The sequence below is a fragment of the Strigops habroptila genome, chromosome 8, assembly GCF_004027225.2.
Source record: "Strigops habroptila isolate Jane chromosome 8, bStrHab1.2.pri, whole genome shotgun sequence".
In the NCBI taxonomy this organism is placed as follows: domain Eukaryota; kingdom Metazoa; phylum Chordata; class Aves; order Psittaciformes; family Psittacidae; genus Strigops; species Strigops habroptila.
The window spans coordinates 41,102,708-41,122,892 of NC_044284.2; the positions used below are offsets into that span (position 1 = coordinate 41,102,708).

General features: G+C 41.8%; 1 protein-coding gene across 2 annotated transcripts in view; it reads right to left on the reverse strand.

Moving 5' to 3' along the window:
- ABL2 (ABL proto-oncogene 2, non-receptor tyrosine kinase) overlaps positions 1–20,185 on the reverse strand; it is a 57,946-nt gene that overhangs the window by 13,903 nt on the left and 23,858 nt on the right. For both annotated transcript variants that reach the window (XM_030494958.1, XM_030494957.2), the window contains exons 2-10: positions 9,456–9,626; positions 8,393–8,688; positions 7,484–7,756; positions 6,632–6,716; positions 4,823–5,000; positions 4,008–4,192; positions 3,578–3,730; positions 1,980–2,069; positions 563–736 (exon numbers count right to left, since the gene is read on the reverse strand). In XM_030494958.1, the coding sequence (XP_030350818.1) occupies positions 563–736; positions 1,980–2,069; positions 3,578–3,730; positions 4,008–4,192; positions 4,823–5,000; positions 6,632–6,716; positions 7,484–7,756; positions 8,393–8,688; positions 9,456–9,626 (1,605 nt within the window). The remainder of the gene's footprint in view (positions 1–562; positions 737–1,979; positions 2,070–3,577; positions 3,731–4,007; positions 4,193–4,822; positions 5,001–6,631; positions 6,717–7,483; positions 7,757–8,392; positions 8,689–9,455; positions 9,627–20,185) is intronic.

The following is a 20,185-nucleotide window of genomic DNA, read 5'->3' on the forward strand; positions in this document are numbered from 1 at the left end:
GCCCAGATTCTGCAGGTTCTGCTAAGAGACAGGTTGAGAGGAAGTTAACACTTTCATTTTTGTGCGAAGCTGGTGTGATTTTTTTACTTTTATCCCACTTCTGCATGCGTGACTTGTCTGTTGTCTGAACTGAGGAGGCCACTTACGAGAAAGTTGAGGAAAAAATGAAGTTGCTCTTTTCTTCCAGTTTCCTATTCCCTTCCTGTAGTTTTTTTCCTCCTTCCCCAAAACACCACAAGTATAAACCAAAATCTCTTGCTGCATTGTCAACCTTAGTTTTGAAGCTGTCATTTAAAAAAAAAGCAGCAAAACTAAATTCTAAAGAAATACAGAAGGATTTACTAAAAGAACATTGAACAAGCTGCAGTGTTTTCTATTTGTTAGTGTACAACTGGGCTGCTGAGATGGCCAACAGCCCTAATGACACAGCAGCACAAAGCACCTTGCCCTGTTGTGTTGGGCTTTTTTATGTTGGGTTTTTTTCTGTTTCTCTGGCACTGATACCAGCAGCAAGTTTATCCCAGAACATGTGGCCTCATTGCCCCTGTCCCAGTGCCCATACCTGGTGCTGAGCTGGAAGCCGAGTGCTCCACAGTATCCTGTGTTCCTTCAATATTCTCCTTGTTCTCTGCCTGTTTCTTCAGTGTTCTAGTCTTGGAGGGAAGCATGGGCAACCGAGGCAAGTAAGGAACTATGGATGAGGAGGAGGCTGTTCTTCCAAGCTCCTCTGCTACTTCTGTAAGGAAAAAAAACCCAACCAAACAAAAAGGGAACAGTTAGAACAGAGGCTGGCAGAGGAAGAACAAAAGAAAATCTGGGTCTTTACTGCAAACCCAGGCTGGCAAGAAGAAATAAATGGCTGAAAAATACCTAGCTCACGGATTTGCTTTTTGCTCAAGTCTAAAGGTATTCAGGGTAAGATGTTTTTCACAATACTTTCACACTCAGTTACATCTATCTTTATGAACCTGGGAAAGCAAAACAATGGTAGGATCTGTACAAAAGATCTATTATGAATCTACTTTTTTGCTGGGTTAAGGGTTGTTCCAGAGTTAAGTCAGCACTGCCTCTGTTTTTAATTAAGGTGCTTCCTGTTGATGCTCCTGGGATCCCTCAAAAGTTGTGTCCTCTGTGGATCTGGATCTAAGCTGCTCTGCTTGAGGCAGAGCCCTGGGCTTCCCCATTAGAGATGAAGACTGCACGTTTCCTTCCCAGCATCAACACAAGGTATGTGATTGAAAAAAACCACCAGAAAAAAACCCCACAACCTCCCGGACACACCCAGGTTGGCATCTGTGGGCCACTTAATGAGCCTGATATACATCCACCCTGGTAGAATTCGATCTGGTGTGTTTTTTCTGTAGTAGGGAAGTGGATGGATCAGCTTCATACTTCATTTAAAAATTCAGAAGATGCTCAGACACTTAGGTTTGCCTGCTGCCTAGTATTACACTTCCCACCAGTATTTAACTCCTAGTTGATTATATTTGAGAGTTGGATTGCACAGATTCGCTCCTAGAAGTAGCTAAGTAGAAAAACCATGGATTAAGGCAAACTTGAAAAATGAAGGCTGGTAGAATAATATTTCATGACCTAACTGCCGTAGTCAGCAAGGGACTGTGATATGCATACATCTCTTTCTCAACATCACTCACTATTCCCTACTCTTCGGTTTGGGAAACAAGAAGCTTTCTCTAATACAGGAGACTATATTTTTTAAATTAGATCTTTAGCATCTTAGTGTTCAAATGAAACTATACTGTCCCCTGCATTGCTGTATGTCTAAAGTTTATTCAGTATTTGTGCAGCAAGTAAGAGAATGTATTTACATACTTATGGTTAAGAAATTAACTAAAGGATGAAGCTTCACCACAACCTCCACAGCTAGCAGATGAGCCTTAAGGGCCTATCCATAAGCATAGCACTCTGAAAGGAAACTTCCAGTACTGTTGCAGAAATAAACCAACAGGGTCTCTCACCCTCTGAGATGCTCGAGTCATGAAACATGGTTTCAAAAGCCTGGTGGGTCTCAGCAAAGGAAGGTCGGTCTGGTGGGTTCCACTTCCAGCCTGCAATGTGAGAAAGCAGAGTAAGTCTCAGTGTCTGAAACAGGTAGGAGGTATTTTATTCTGTCCAAGGAGAGAGAAAATACACAAGCTTTCTCAACTGTAGTCAGACTCTCCTCTCCTACAATTAGACAGGCTTTAGAGTCATTCACAGAAATTAATTCACAGCAGCAGTCAGTCACCCCACAGTATCCTAACTAACCAAATCTTGAGAGGAAGAAAGCAATATTAAAAATCCCAGCTCTCTGCCAACGCCACTGTTTTTTTGGGTCTCCCTATCCCTCTTTCTAAATTTTTGGGGCAAAAGAGAATTCCATGTTTGCTACCCTGGCTGTTTGGACTGAACACACATCTACCCCAGCCACAGATAACTGTGTGCAAGGCTCCAGGCACATTCTGCTCACATGCTCTTAATACTGAAATTCAGGCAGAGCCTTCCAAAAGGAGAATGTATGTATCCTGTGGAGGGAAGAGGAAGAGAGTGCATTGATCTAAGATGGATCTTGGAAAGTTATAGAATGGTATCATGATGAAAAGTGTAATTTCTGTGGTTAGAAATCTGCACAAGGGGAATGTATTCTGGAAGTAGCTGACTATCTGTTGATACCACTATAGGGTCTGGAAAGTGACTGTCATTCTGCCCATTTTGGGGCTGCATTGATGTCATACGAATTCCTTGCTTTTGGGCTTTTGTCAGCTTCCTGAAAGTTTTTTAAAGCAGTATCCTTCATCATTACACAACTTCTTTGTTTTATAACTGAAGTTCACACTGACTTTCTCTGACATGCTGAGATGATCATGCATCCCTGAAGACAGGCTGTAGAATGGCCTCTTCAGCCCTGTTTTGTCTGCCCTGTACACTGAGGGCCACAGAGACTGCCTGAGTTAGCACCAAGGAGTATGTTCCCAGGTCACACTGACAGGATCTCTCTGTTCAGAGCTGCTTACCTGATTTGACAGCATGGCCTGGTTTGCTCCCTAGGATCTTCAGCCTTTTGCCCAATATAGTCTCCACTCTTGCGGGACTGAAGGAGATTGGCAATGCTCTTAAACTCTGTTGCTCTCTTCCTGTAGCAAACTGTATTTTTTGGCCTTTTATTAGTACCTTTTCAAATTGTTATGGAGCATTAGGGAGCTCTTCACAGCATGCTTGGAGGATGCGTTTTGTGCAACTGTCAACTATGTGTCTCCTCCACAGGTGCTGTGTTTGCAGAGAACTAAATTTCCTTATAGTCTGGTGATTCCATAGTAAAAGTCCTACTGACAAAATACCAGTACAATGTGCCACAAAGTGGTGTTTGGCTGTACCCAGAGATGACAGTTTCTGGGAGTGAATTCTTGTTCCCTAGAGACCAGACTCATTTTGCATCAGTAACCAGGTATGTCTCAGGTGATGGGCCCTTTTCTGCATTAGCCAACAAAATGGCACAAAAGAAGAAAGGACTTCAGAGTTACCTACAGATTTCTCCCACCTCTCCCAGGTTTTGTCCTCCAAACTGGAAGATACTCACATGCCCTCATCAGTTCGTAGACCTTTGGAGGGCACCCCTCTGGTTGTTCCATCCGATAGCCCTTTTCCAGCAGATCATACACCTGAGAGAGGTCAATGCCTGGGTATGGTGACATCCCATAGGTAGCAATCTCCCACAACAGCACCCCAAAGGCTGCAAAAGGAGGAAAACAGAATTCCTGGTCATAAGTCTGTCCTTCTCTTGTGCTGCTCATTACATTGTGGCCTTTACTGCAGCTTGAGGCAAGAGCATTCCTGTGCAGATATTTCAGGCCAGTCTACGTGAAGACATTATACGCTAAAAATGTTATTCTGGCCCGGGGTGTGACTGCCTCCTCCCCATGTTTCTGTCCAGGCCGGAAAGCAAGTTACTGTTTAGGCTGGTAAATAAAAACAAAATGAAAAAGAAAAGAACACTGGAGTCTTCTTACCCCACACATCTGATTTGATTGAAAAGGTGTTATAGGCCAGGCTCTCAGGAGCTGTCCATTTGATTGGGAACTTGGCTCCAGCATGAGCTGTGTAGGTATCTCCAATCATAAGTCGACTTAAGCCAAAGTCAGCCACCTTCACCACATGATTTTCTCCAACTAAACAGTTCCGTGCTGCCAGGTCTCTGTACAAAGGGAAAAAGCACAGTCCTTTACTGGAGCAAGAGCAGGGCTTTTGAATACAGTTTTGTATTCAGGTTGCATAATCTGTCCCTCTCTTCTGAACTGGGAAGCACTCTCTTTATACAGCAAGGCAAAGGCTATGTGAACTTTGCTTTCAACAGTGTCAGAAACTGAGTGGACTTATTCTTAGAAGCAGTAAGTCAGGATTGGGGCTCATTCTTTAAATTCTATTAAATTTCCAGTAATGATAGCTGTTACGATGAGAAGTTTATGTTTCCTGAGAATAGGATGAGATCAGCAGCTCACCGATAACAACTTTATGGCATGGCTTTATCTGTCTGGATTAAAATAGGACTTGGGGTTGACAATGTCTTGCATATGAGGGGTAAATCAGAATAGGACAACACCAACTTTCATAGCTGTTAGGCACAACATTTTAAGTCTGCTATGAAAGTCACAGGGAGAAGGTATTGCAAGACAGTATTGAAACCAGAAGAGCCAATGGATAAGCCAGTGCGAAACCTAACTTTGGAAGAAACCTTCCCAAAAAGATGAATTCCTGCGCCACCATGCTGGTGGCTTGTTCATCATTGCAATCTGGAACTCTACCAGCTCAATGTGACCTTACCCACCTATGAATGAAGTTCTTCTTCTCCAGGTACTCCATAGCAGAAGAGATCTGCGTAGCCATGTAGAGTAGCACAACAGCACTCACTTCCTCCCGGTTGCATTCCCGTAAATAGTCTAGCAGGTTCCCATATGGCATGTATTCTGTCACAATATAAAAGGGTGGCTCCAGGGTACATACACCTAGCAGTGAGGAAGAGAGAGCATGTGAATAAAGCTTCCCTTTCTTCCCTAGCTTACCATTATTCCTGATTTAATATCCATTTGTCACATTTTGTACTGAAAAGTGTTTCTCTGAAAAGTGAAGACTTCCATCTACAAGACCCAAATCAATGCAGTCCAACTTAAAATTCAGTGCTTCTGTCTATTTATCTGTCTGTCCACTTTACAGACCTAGAGAAACATGCCTATGAAAGCACCGCTATGCCTATACAATATACATGAAGGAGTAGCTCTGTTTCTGGAGGGCTCCTGAATGAAATAGGAATTATTTTGAACACATATGATTTGCTTTCCTTTCTCTCTCTCCCTTCATAAAGCTAAAGCATGGCCAACTGGAAATAAGTACCTGTCAACTGGCAAGATTTTGAGACTGAAGTGTCACTACAGAGTAATGTGAAGCAGTCCCATGTGTGCTAGCTGGGTAAGCGATCAGCATGGTGGGACCTGCTCCTAAAGCAGCATTCTCACACATTCTTCAGATGACTACTTGCTACAGTCATTGCAATTATGTACAAAGTATGTATTAGCGGAGGAGGAGGGCAACAGGATACTCATGTCAAATCTCTGTGAACTCCCATTGCAGCACTGCTGAGTGCCTCTTCCTACCATTACGCTCATAGAGGAGTGAAAGACAACTATGCTGTGCATCAGAAAGAGCAAAAATGCATCTCTGAGGAGAAATCTTTCTGTCTCTGCTCCTGGAACCAGACAGGGCTGGGCAGACACCTCATCTGTGCCCATTTTTTAAATGGGTACAGAATAGTTGCCATTATTAAAAGCCTTCACATTCTTCACATTTCTCCCTTCATTCTAGGCTTGGCTTGACAGCTTCGCTCCTGAAAGTGGTGAAAGTCCAGAGGCAATTAAACTCTAATAAAAGTTTAGGGTGTCTCCTTAAGAATCTTTGTACATGTAGAATTAACATCTATGCAGACTATTTAATAGTGATCATCATATCATGCATTTGCCAGTGAGACAAACAGGGCCCAGCCAAGCTGTAAAGCCTGAAGATTTCTTCCATTCATGTGCTGTTTGATCTGACTTGCATCTCCAGTGCCTTGATCTCATGTACTTATTTGGTGATACACAGGGGCCCTTACAGCAGCAGCAATCTGGTTGTCTTCTGCTTAAGTGTGGACAAATTTCCTGTATTCAGTGCAGCTTTTTCTAGAAATGTCTCTGATTTGAAAAGTATGAAGAACAGTATTTGTTGTGCTTCCAGTAAAACTTTTTCCTGCACTTTTAATTTTCTTATAATTCTGTTCTATCAGAAAAATAAGTAATGGAAAATAATTCTGTAAATTTGATTTAACCTCTGGAACATGTCTAAGGCCAAGGATACAAACTAGCAGGAGGCTGATATTGCAAACTTCTATGTCTACTAATCTAAGTGACTATATTTGATGTTTTATTTAAAATTAGTGTCTCTCAGCTCCAATATTACCTAAAGGAGTAAGCTGTCAAACCACCCATAACCTGATCTGATTTAAAGTTATATAAATACAGAAAATCTGCCACTGCTTTTAAACGAGACAGATTTCATTCTGGTGGAAACTCAAGTAAGAACAGAAAGAACAAGGTATTTCACTAACCTAACAACTGCACCAGATTTGGGTGCTTGATCTCCTTCATCACAGCGGCTTCTTTCAAGAACTCCTCCACCTCCATGGTATCTTCCTAGATGAACATGGAGGCAAAAGAAGGAAAAAATTATCTTCATGAACCAGGTCTGCTTAACACCACGTATCCTAGCTGAATGTAAGTGATGGCATCCTTGCCTCCACTCTGCTGCTTTGGCTTTTAGCTAAAAAAAAAATATAATAGCCCTGAAAAGCTGCCTGGCTGGCCTGAAGCATGGCCAAGTGATAGATCTGCAGTACCCAGAAAGTGCTAGGCTTTCTTGTTTGGTAGCTGTTGTGGCTACCAAAGCAGTTATGGCTGGTGAGAGGAAGACTCTCAGGATCACTTAGTTCCCCTGCCTAGCTATAAAAATTAAGCTTGAAAGCTCCCTTAGAGAGTACACAGAATTGTAGCTGTTCATGCTGAAACAGAAGAGTTTGAAAAGAAAGATAAATGGAGACGATGAATTTTTCCAGGAGTAGAGGAAAGGTTGTAGAAGGTATTTCCAACACCTTTGATTTCTTAAAGCTTCCACAGCTCTTCTGAGGCAAGGGAAGTGGACCTGGAAACCAGCTGTACAGATGAGACTTGGACATGCAGTTCCTGCAGGTGCCTGCTGGGCCAAAATTCAAAATTGTTTCTACGCCACATGCACTGGTGCAAGTTTGATAAGCTAACCTTGTTCTGCAAAGCTACTCTGAAGCATGGGGTTTCTGCAGATCAGCATACATCAGATTCATACAATTAGGTGGTGTAATTTGAGAACCGTACAGTTTCCTTACCCTTACCATAAATGAACAGAACATAACAATCTGAAAACTCACCTTTAATGTTTTCACAGCAACTGTGAGGTTGTACTTCTTCCAGACACCCACGTACACCTCACCATACTGCCCTCCCCCAAGTTTGTGCTTCATGGTGATATCAGTTCGCTCCATCTCCCACTTGTCGTGGATGGGGGACACTCCATAGACAGTGGGCTTATTGCACTTGGGTGCTGGGTAATGTAAAGTTGTCACCAGTCCATCTGCTACTGTTGAGTGATGGTGCACCAGCTCTGCTAGAGTGCTGAAACGGCTCTCTGCTGTCACATATACCTGTTAAGAAAGAACCAGGAATCTACTTAAATGAAAGTTTTCAGTAACGCTGGAAAACACGTACAGTAAAAATATTCTAAAACATGTTTAAAATAAAAATAAAACTCAGAGAACCAGATTTTAAAGTATTTGTTCTCATCTTGTTGGGCAAATGAATTATTAATCTGTGGGATTTTTACCTGCAGAAGGCAGCTAGATAAAAGCTATCACCTGAGAGCAGTGATGTCTCCTGCCTTGTGCATTACAGGACTAGAAACTGGAATTCCTGTAGCCAAGCACAAGGCCTGTTTCTGCATCTTTAAACACAATATGCTGCTATTTGATCAAGGTTAAAAATGCTGACTTACCAAAGCTCTGCTTGTTCTAAGTGAACCAACAGATATCACAACATCAAACCGCAGCTCGTTTGCTCTCTAGCTATCTTCAGCCAGGAGAAGTACTGTCTGTACTTCTTCCAAAGTGGTGTTTGGTGAGTTACCAAAGAACACGTATACCAAAAGAACATGTATACCAAACAGTGGACCTGTTTTCTCTCACACATGCTGCTCCCGTAACAGTCTGCAACTTGAGATTCTGCACCACCTCTTAACTATGTTCTTATTTCCTCTCTCCACAGCATTGTCCCGAGATCCTTACCTTTCCATCTGAGGTGGTATTGATCCTGTAGTGGTAAACACGTCCTTCGTACCTGAGCGAGATGGATAGCTGCCCTGGACTGCTCTCGCTTTCACGAACCAGGAAGCTGCCATTGATGAGACTGCTCAACAGATACTCCGCCGCACTGCGTGACACTGGCCCATGGTACCATGAATGCTTTTCCAGGCTGTTCACTGGTGTGATGTAGTTGCTTGGTACCCAGCCCTGCCCATTCTTCGAACGTACCTCACTCCATTCACCATTCTGGTTGTAACCCAGGACTCGCAACTTCTCACCTATGATCAGAAAGAAAAAAGGAAAATAAGCACGGTGTGATCTATTGGGTCCCATTAAGGGAGAAACTCACCATCAGGTGACTAAGCTTGGGTCTGTAGTTAGCAATAAAAATCTGCAGCAGCTATCTTATAAATAAACTGCTGTATATAAAGTATGTATGAAGAAAAGTTTCAAGTAGAATACCTAGGATACTGTTCCCTAATTTAATGCAGTGTGAGTGATGAACGCTAAAAGCTTCCTGTAGCCTAGTTTTTTAGACTAGAAAGACTATTTTTCTTGGAGGGATGACGTTTGTCTCCTTGAAGCCTTAAATGGCACATGATTTAAAATGGTTGTGCAGCAGGTCATACTCTCATATACGTACTGAACAGAAATAGAAAATCTCTCTGCAATTCTTAATTCTTGATTTTGCTCCAGTTGAAAGTGCTGAATTCTGTTACCATCAAGAATGTAACGGTTTTCCTCTGCCCCTCCCTAAACCAGGTGTCTCACAGGGCCAGTCATCTCGGGAGACTAGAACAGGAACAACTGCAGCTGGACTAGACTGTTCGGCAGCGTTACACAAACCTGTATCTGCACGAGGAGCACTGCCCGGCAGGTGTCTCTCCAACACAAGTGAGAGAGGCACCATCTGCTTATACTCACCAGTTTAGAGAAAAATCTGTAACTACACTCATTCCTATTCCTGTCTGGAGCACGATTCTGCTTTCCCTTTTCTGTTGCTAAGTTTTCAACCTAGTAGCTGCTCTGTGATTCACAGCCTTACCTTTGGTGATGCTGAGCGTGTTGTCACCGCTTGCTACAAAATCGTAAAGTGCAACAAAGAGATTGGGATCGCTCTCAGTGGCTCCAAGCAGGTTCTCCTTGGAGCTCCATCTGATGGCTTCATTCAGTGCCTGGGGTTCAACATCACAACCATAAGGGCGGTGCAGGGCCTCTGAAGGAGGAACGGAAGAGGAAATTACTTTGTGTACAATTGTAAATAGAACAAACCCCAGTGTAGAGCAAAGTGAAGCTCCTACTGCACAATATGCTCTTTATGGAAAGGGAAAACCACGTCTGCATGTCTTGGATCAGTGGTTTTCAATCCCCACTTCGCTGACTCTTCATTCTATAGGTTACTTCTAACAGGGGCTGGAGAAGGTGATTAACTGCCTAGAAACCAAGTAGCAGGCTATGTATATAAAATTTCTATTTAATATTTATTTTCTTATATATAGTCCATTTATATACACTTCTATTTGAAAGTATTTAAACATTTATAGATAAAAAATGGGTGAGAAATTAAAAGTGCTTTTTTTTTTATTATGTGAAGTAGTGAAAGAAACCTGATGCTGAAATGTTATGTTTTATGTCTTTATTGTTTCTGTGGCTGAAATAGATAGCCTGGATGTGAAGCCAACATTACAAATACAGGTAAGACAGGCTGAATAATGACACAAATGAGGTCTACAGGTTGGGACAGTAACTGATGCAGTATTAACAAGAATGATGGTGATCTGCAATACATTTCAAGACTGTGTAAATAAGAGGTGGAAAACTGACAAGGACAGAAAGTAGTAAAAGTGATGCTAGATATTTAGCAGTAGTGTTTCTGAATTCCCAGGCAGTTCTGTTTTGCTGACTCAAAGGACAACTGATACAAACTTGATAGTACAAGGGAGCAGGGGGAGGAATCAGACTTGGTTTATAGACAAAAGAGAAAAGTCCCCCCAGTTCCTATGACGATGAAAACAATGTAAATGCTCAGGGTTTGGAAAGAACTGTAGTAAAAAGCAAAACTATCTGAACTCTTCATGCAAGTGCTATGCCAAGACCGTCACTGGCTTTCTAACCTAGAGAGAGGTTTCTGGGAACACATAGCCAAATAAATTTCAATATTAAGATACGAGAAAAGAGCAATGATGTGGTTTCATACATGTGGGCTGCTCTAGGGGGAAAAAAATAAGAAGATGTAAAGAAACAAATATTTTCTCTGATGGTAGAACTGACACCAAGTTCCTGTCCCAACAGATATTTCCAAATTCTCTTGCTGAACTTAATTCTGGAAACGTACACAGTAAAGAGGTTTCATTAAAAGCACCAGACATAAAAAGTTCTCTTTAAAAAACCTGAGGCTTTCTTTGCTTTACAAGCATTGCCATGACCAATTTCTCAGGGGCTGAGAAGTCAGGCTTAGGACGTTTTTAAGCAGACCACTGCCAGAGAACGTGTGCATGTGACTACCCCCTTCCCCACGCTCCTATGAGATTTACACTCGTAAGCGAGAACAAGTCCATAACACACTTTAAAAGAGAACAAAGAACTCAAATGTAACACAGGACGGGAAAACTGGGAAGTCAGCGAGACACAAAACAGGAAGAGGCCTGTGCCAAGTAACAGGCAAAACATAGGCCAAATCTGTGTCACAGGACAGAGCTCAAGCCTGGAAAATGAGGACGTAAGGGGGTTTTCATATTGCAGGTACATGAGAAAGTAAATGGTTGAGGTTTGTTCAGTTTTGGTTTTAAACACATAGCTAAGTGGCTTTTGACAGTATTTCTGGTAATTATTCAGTTATACTGCTTGTATAGCCTGCTCATCTTGCAATTACTTAATAACCTACCTTTTGAGCCCTGGAAAGTAGCCCACTTATCAAGGTTTTCCTAGCAAGAACAGAAGTGACTCGAGATTAAACTACCAAAATGTCACTTCTTTGATTTCGTTGTTTGCAGATGCAATGTTGACATATGCTTCCTATTCCTAACTATCAACTGCAATTAGTTTTACAATACAGTAAACCATTTAGACTGGGCGTTACCATGGAAAAAAGAGGAAATCCCAATGCCTGCTCAGCTACCTACATTACAGTATGGCTGCCAACATCCCCCTGTAATTTTTTAGGACCGAGTGTGTGCATATACATGTCCAGTTGTTCAGCACCAGGAAAGAACACTATTTCCTAAATACAGCTCTCTTTATGGAGCAAAAATACAAACTTAATTAAATAATACATTCTCTATACTCCTACAGTGACTTGTGTTAAGAGTGTTTCAGTGCCTTAAGCAAAGTCAGCAAATGTGCTATACAAGAAATCTGACTTACGCATCTCTGCCAAGGAGCAAACACAAAAGTAGGCAGTGTTTCCAAAAAATATCCCACTTTTCAGCTCCAAAATATCTTAACGGTGTTTAAATAACTTCTTACTTTCAATTACGTATCTGCTGAAATGCGAAAGGTTTTAAATAGAAATATATGCATTTATTCTAAATCAAAACATACTTTCAATATCTTTCTCAAACCAGAAAAGTTCATGAACTAAGCATCCAACCCCTACTTAACAGACAGCACAGAGCTGAGCATGTAATGATGCACTTGATAGGTAAGCCTGAAGCAGCCCAGTATCAACTTAGCTTCAGAGCTGCTGCAGCAAATCCCATGACTAGCCAAGCCCGCCCATGCTGAGCCCCGCAGCGGGCACTCCAGCCAAGGCAAAACCAGCAGAATGCCACCTGCTGCTCAGCACTGAGCAGCTCTGCCCACTTGAAACCATTTGTGGTGCTGTGCTGGATTGCCAGCAAAGATTCAAAGCACATGTGGGACTACTACCACTTCCTCGGGAATGCCTGGGAGGCTGGCACATGTTCTTAACACCCGCTTTATGTACAGAAAAAGCCAGCAGAAGTTAATGTTTGATGAGGAGCTTCAATCACTTAGCTACAGTACTTACCTAAAAATCACATTACCTAAAAAGCAAACGCTTTTAAGAGTTCATGTCTCACTAACTTCCCTTTCATTTTAGAGTGACCTGGATGCTTAAGTAACTGTAAAGGTTACCCAATAGCTACTAAAGGGGACTTTACCAGGATATAAATGTACCTATTGCAGTTATTAGTACACCATAACCTATGCTGCTCAACACGTTGTGTGGTCTATACCATCCAGTATGTAAGGATATAGAAGGTCAGTGAAACATGATGGTCGCATAAACCCCATTAAGGAAACTAAGATCACCAAATCATATCACAAGTGATTGTCTTCCAACTGAATAGTCTGCAATCTCTATCCACACCAAGAGAGCAAGGAAATGAGCTGGGAAGTTCTGTTTTATATCAGCTCCTTTTAAAGGCTAACCATAAATCATATACTACCACTTTCATTTCCTATACAATGGAAAACTTACATCATCATTTAGTGTACAACTAGTACACGGCCACACGAGGAGGTTATGCTTCATCTATCTCCTTCCTTTTCTTTGTTCCCACAATACAATTTGCTTCCCTCTGGATATGAACGCTTTTCCCATTCAGCCAACATGTAAGGGGTGTTTTGATCCCCACCCTGTGCTGCCAACACTACAATTACCATTCTGCTCGGTCCAGAAGCAGGAGGTAGTATACCCTAAACCTTTAATTCTAGAGTCCTATTATGTGCTGAAGTGGTCTCTATTTCTGAAATACCAACTGTGTAACTGCTCATAAAAATTAAGCATTTCAATAATCCCCAAACCCAGACAAAACCAGGCAATCTCAGTCCTGCCTGTGGCTGATCTCATACTACAAGACAAACGTAGATTTGAGAAGACCCACATCCTCCTTGAAACACTTGGAAAAATATAGGAAAGGGACAGCACAGCATTACATCCCTGAGCATCATACCTGCGAAATTCATGCCAGGCTCAGAGGCTTCCTCACCAAGGCAGCAGAGCAGCTTGCCCTCTTTGCCATAGCTGCTAGACTGGAAGAGGACCGTCCCCACAATCATGCTGTGCTTCGCAGCAAGCAGAAGAGGCTGCTTGACACAAGAAGTCTTGGACTGCCACTGCCAGCACAAACGCTACCACGTGCAGTCGATCACTGCTTGCAAGGGTGGTGGCCAATGAAAAAGCAAGCATTTTTCAGGCTGAGCAGGCAAAGGAGAAACTGGGGAAATCAGACTGTGGGCTAACGTGGTTATTAGCTGGAAGTGAGGGTGGAGCTTCCCAGGGAACACTGAACAAACAAGCGGATGTGGGGACTGGACTGCAAGTTGAAACAATTTTGAGATGAGCTATAAAGACAGAGTTTTGTTCCACTCAGAATTAGGCAACGAAGTGTTTGGGAAGAAAGCAAACAGTTTCCTTGGAGAAATTCCTTTGTACAAATTACAAAACAGATCACCAATTAAGGAGACCGCCCAGATTGATTCATTTTTCCACTCCACATACCATTGCTGGAGCATTACTTACATGAATCAACAGGAAATGGCATTAGTGAAAATACATATGTCTAAGAGATGTACAAGCACTGAGTAAGTAAACACCCTTGAACATTTCAGGATTTCAGAAAGAAAGAGAAAGCAAGAGCACTACAGTACGCCCAATGGGAGCTGCGTATTTGCTGATTACTAAGACTCAGGACAGCTCTCCAAAAGGTCACCATCAAATTTAATCTCAGAAACCATAAGATGTGTTGGATGAATTCTTCAAAAGCCTTAGTGCTTTTGAAAGGCTGTACTGTATGGTTTGAACCAGGACAGACTCCTCCTAACATGTGGACAAGGAAGGGTTAAAGAACAAGCAATCACCATGGCAGTCTCACACCTGGGATGATGGTGGGCCTGCAGAAGGGTATAAAGGGAGCAGAGAGAGGGAAGTCAGTGGTTGGGTTGTTGTGGGGAGGAGACAGGAGCTGTTAAAGCCTCTTGAGGTGGGGGGAATAGACACAGAACAAATAGCATTTCTACAATCCATTAACTCCAGTGCCCTGTGAGAATGGCTGCTGTACCATGTGATGAGGACTCGTATCAGGCTGAAGGTAAGAAATGAGCTACCTGACTTATTCCAACTACTTGTGTTTTGTAAGGCTGTGGATGTGGAAGAACACTATACAAAGCCATGGGTATCCTGTGGTGCTGGGGAACTGCTTTTACCTGTATGGCCTGTGACAGAAGTTATGTCCCCTACCACCAACACCTAATATATGTGGAAAAAGTAACTAGAAAAAGAAAATAACTTAGGCTACCTGCATAGTGTTGTCTTCCTAAAGTTCTGGCAACTGAGTGACCTCTTGTCTTCCTTCTCCAAAACTAAGCTCAGTGAATCCTGCAGCTAGCTACCTAGTAGTCAGAGGTCGTGATGCCTTTACTTAAGAGCTCCTAGGCTTCATCTCTTTTCCTCTTTGTTTTTACCTCTTCATTTTATTGTTTTCTCCCTTCTTATTTGCTCGAAATACTCTTCATTACACTGGTATTTGTACTAACCTTAGTGCATCTGTTAATACACAAAGAATAAGCAGGATTTGTAGAGAAAGACAGCATAGCCTCAGAAACTTTGTGACACACTTGTGAAATGGTACCAGAAAATGGCAAGCTACATATGGATTTGTGGCTAAATTACTCTTAGCTGTAACAGTTAATAACCTTAGCTAAAATAACAAATTTACTTGTTAGTTAAAATATAACAGATGAGTAATTGGTACTTGGAACAAAGACAGACTAGTAGAAAGATAGGTTGGATTAATAATGTAACTTGCAAAGGTATCTATTGACCCTATCAATTTTAGCCTTTGTCAGAAGAGTATCCTTAGCCAAAGCCTAATGGCTGGCTGATCTGTTAGCGAGCTCCTGATGGGAATCAAGCAGTGGCCAGCACTGGCATCATGGATAAGGAACACTTTGGCTGAAAGCTTCCTTTTACAGGGGAATTCTGTGCCTGCACCCTTCCAGCCTCCCTCCTGAAGGTGCTTCTCAGTGGGACGGGCAGAGTGGCCCTGCACAGTGTGTAGCAGTTCATAAGGTTCTGTCAAATAAACCCAGGCAGAATAAACCTGGGCATCTTTCTACCTTCCAGATGAGTGTTATTTCTTTTACAACTGATTTTCCTAAATAGTAATTCTACACTGTAGGCCATCACCTCGACATCTGCATCCTCTTCTATTCCCTTCACAGTAAGTGCACAATATAAAATCTTAATTCTGGTATATTCAACTTCCTCAGTGAAAGAATCCACCTTTCGGGCACAGCAGCTCTTCCCAGCTTTTTAGACTATTCCCTGCGCTGCTCTTCAAAACTGTTTTCCAAGAGTGATTACCCTTCCTGCACAATTTAAGTCATCCATTTAGAAGCATTTCTCTAGTTCTTCCAGTGGTGCAAAAAAGTTGAATAAAAGAAAATCTTGCTGACTATGCTACTTTGAAACGTATGGCTCAGGGAGCTCCTAAACAGACTTGCTATACTTTGAATTTCTGAACCAACTGCCAGTGTCCCTAAAACAACATGTAAATGGAAATACAGTCCTGAAATGTACTTGGTGTTGGCAGCAGGCCAAAGTGACTGGTTTGTCAATGGAAGGAAGAGACAAAAAAAGGGTTATAGGGTAAATACTGGTTATTGCATACAATCTCAATCTGTTATCTTGCATTTCGCAGCAAAACCCATAGGCTGTATATATGTGTTTGTACATTATATAGACAACACATGGTGTTCTGGCTTCTCACATGTCTCCCTTCACAAAGGGACACATGCATACAAGGCCACCAAGATCCCTGCACATGCCACGTCTTTCACTTTTTTCACTTTGAGTTCTCAAACTAAATGCCAATATAAATATCAGTGACGCTATTTTACACACAGACTCATTTTATATACTTGCATTTAAAACTACCAAAGAACAGGCTTTGGTCAACTTAGAGCATAGAAAGCAGGCCATCCAGTAACTAACAACCATTAGCATAACTGGTACTTTCCACTGCATCTTCAAAACGTACATCACTTTACATCACTAGACTTCAAGATCTTTAACCAGCTTGTTAGTGGGAGGATTCCTGCCTTAATGAATATGAGGAAACAAAATTGATAACACAGCAGCAAGTGGGTTTCCTATTTTGCTGACATGATGGGAATAGTATCAAGTTCTACAGTAGCTTTGTTTCTGAAGCCAAGTCTCAGCACTTCCTACCAACCAAAAATACTCAAGACAAAGTACATACTAAAAAGCAAACCGATGCTGAACAGGCCAAGTTCCTGCTGTCTAATAATGTGGTAGCACAGAAGCAGACCTATGAACTTTCCTTACCCTGTAACAGACTTCATCCCTTACCTAAACGGACCACCTAGTCTTTCTCCTAACATACATGTGGCCATGAAAAACACCAGTTTAAAGGGGTTAGACAGCTCACATATGGCTTTGGTAAAATGCAGGCAGCCTAATTAAATGCCATTCCTAGGTGTTCCTCTCCAGCAAGCAACCAGACTCTTAATAAGGTGGTTTGCTTGAACTAAGCACAGATCCATCTAGTCTTTGGGCCTCCCACAGAGTGGTGCAAGGTTTAAGTACTGTAAACAACCTACTGACTAAAGCCAAGAAATACAGCTCCAAGCCAAGAACTTGGGAAGGGCAAGGAATAGGTTTCTATTTATGGCACCAGGCTGGGAGAGACAGAATAGGAGGAGACTTTAGAGTCAGTGACAAAATTGCATCATGAACAGCTCACATCATATAAAAAGAAATGTTTCAAGCCAAGCTGGCAGCACTGCCTTACCTCAATTATCAAAATATATGACATAGAAAATGTTAATAAAAGTTACCTTTGGTATCGGAGAGAGAAATATATGGAGAAACCTAAAAGCTCTCTGTACACCTCATCTCTTTGGAGCAGACTTATTTTGTTTCACTGGTTCCAGTTATCTTCTTGCTTTGTTGTTCATGCTAACAAATAGAGGCATCTCTCAGCCTGATTCTTTGCTCAGATGTCAGTGACACATAGGTATACCATTTCTTCCAATATCAACCTAATGTAGTACTTCCCATTTTTTTCCTCACCTAATTTCTGGTGAAGAAGTATCTTTTTTTGGTGCAGAATCTAGTATTAAATAAATCAAGTTTAAGCTCCAAAGAATTCATCTGAAAATCTTCATTTCATTCCTTGTTGAATGCAAACTGCACAAATCTCTTCATAGATCAACAACTGTACAGGCTTTAAGTGAACAAACCTACTGAACCATTTGGTAGCACTGCTGTTTTAAGAGAGAATTTCAAAGTAGATGAAATATTGATCACCTTCAGTACAAACGCTGCTAACTCAATAGACTGGCTCTCATGACCTCTAAGATTTACTGTCCTTGCAGAACTCCAGCAGGAAAATTACTCTGGGATAAATGCAGCCAGCAAAATTATGCAGGTTTTTAGGTGCAATTAAAAAACACTTTTAAGGTGAGGAACTCACGTGAGCACAGGAGAGCTGGACCTAAAGGTGCAATGGATGTTTCCTGTCACAGGTACTGGGAATAGCCAGAAGCACCATTATTCACCCAAAGCACCAATCTGACTTCTTTGAATGTGCTTCTGGGTGAGGAACCAAAACCCAGCAGCAAAACAGATAATAAGAAAAACACCTTCCTGAAGTGAGAGATCTTAATGCCATCAAAATTACATACACAAAGCATTTTAGAACAAAAAGCTACAAATGTAACATCTTTGCAAAATCCTGAATACTGTATCAAACTGTTTGTAACCTTAATTTCTAAGGATTTGTTCAGCTCCAAGAAAGCTAGTCAGCTTTGCAAGTGCTTGTGTCTAGAAACAAGCAAATAGACCACCAACTTCAGATGCTCTGTATTACATACCTCTTTCCATCGAGTACTGAGGTGATGAAGTTTCGATCTTTGTTCCTCTGAATCCTGCCTATAGTGGACAGTAACTACTCCCACAATGACAGTCTATTTGACATTCTCCCTCTGTCATCGTAAGTTCCAGTAAAACTCTCCAGTCTGAAGGGTAAGGAAGATTAGGTCACCCAGTCCCTCTCCAGGAAAGGTGGGATGACCAAACATTATGACATCTTACAGCAAGTCATTTAGCACTTTTTTAAGTCAGTACTTTGGAAGAGAAGTTGCTTAATGTGGATTACACTTCACTCCAACAGAATTCCTGAGGAGTCGTTAATACTGGCCACATCAAAGCCAAGATATTATCTACTTCTAAGCAAATCAAATGAATAGCTATTTACTCACAGTGTTAAGACAAACATTTGAAGTAGGAGCTCTTCTGCAAAAGGACTACTTAAAAACTCATGTCTCAACTGACTCCTAAGCAAGCCAGAAATATCTGCACTAACAAAGTCTAGCTGGTGAGAGGTTTATTTTGCTGATGTAAAGCACTAACTGATCAGATCTTTGAGTAAGCATGGCATAAATGTCCAAACTGCTTTCCAAGTGACATAATTACATCTAGAAGTCTTACAGCATTAGCTACTCTCCTTAGACTCAGCACCTGGAACAATGACCACGTTAAACTGTTTTTCAGCTGGCCTTTTGAAATTTATTTTTAGCCTTTCTAGTTAGAGGGAAAACTTGGAAGGAGAGGGTAGAGACTAACCCACCAACTCGTAATGTCAGGAGTGAAAGAGAACGTCAATCTAACAGCCCAAATTTGAGTTGATGTCACATCTTGAGGCCCAAGTAATTATTTTTGCAAGTGCCCTGGACATGCAAGGCAGCACTGCTTACCTTTTGGAGGATATTCGGAGGGCAGAGCTCCCCAGGTGAGCTGATACAGCTTCAGTTTCCAGTACATGAGTTTAATTTTTTAATGGAATCCCAAAATGCTTGTTAGCACAGATGCGGCTTCTCAGTTCCATCCACCCACGCTGAACATGCAGCAACTGCCAAAGCTACAAAGTACTTCTGGTTTTAAAAAAATTCTCTGGCTAAAAATACATCATAAAACTGTCAATCTCATTTGTCAGCAACCAATATGCTGTTCAAGCCATTGTCCACCGCCACTTTCTTCTCTTGAACAAAGAAGGAGTTTTCCTTCTTAAAATATTTACTTCGTTTGACTAAAATACTCTTGTGATCTTGCCTTCTTTGAAATATGTTTGTCTTAGAAAATAAACCAGCATTTCTCTTCCTTCAAGAAAAGATGAGCTTTAGCACGAGTACTTGCCCAAAAATTGCATGCTGTCTTGTTAACTTCAGAACCAGGGAAAAATCTTACTGTGGATGCTTGTCAGGAGATCCAAGTCTGACATTCTGCTGAGCCCTGGCTGAGGGAGGTTTTAGTTGCCTTGCTCCTTCTCGGCACTACGGGCTAATTAACTTTGGGGGGGCAGTGTGATCATGCACATATGAAGTCAAAGAAACATCCATTGCACTAAACTTAGCTACTGGCTGCTGTGTCAGTTCCTGTTAGTGAAACCCAGACACTTGTCATTGGCTCCACTGACCAGACAAGGGGCTCCATTCACCCGTGCCGCTCCTAACAGCTGCTAAATAACCAGGGTAACACAAACCCCAGCCTCAGCAGGAAGAGAATTCCCAGCTCAGCATCAACAGCTTTGCAGTATCAGGCTGTGTCGCTACCTTTGCTTTTTCAAATCTAACAGTGTTTAGCCCTAGTGCCCTAGTGTGTCTGGGTCCAATAGTAAGACAAGAATGTACTCACTGAAACAACATTTTTTGAAAGGTCCTTTCTGGGTTGTAGCAGAATTAATACAGCTTTGGAGGAAAAGAAACTACAGTAAGACTGAGCAAGTTCAA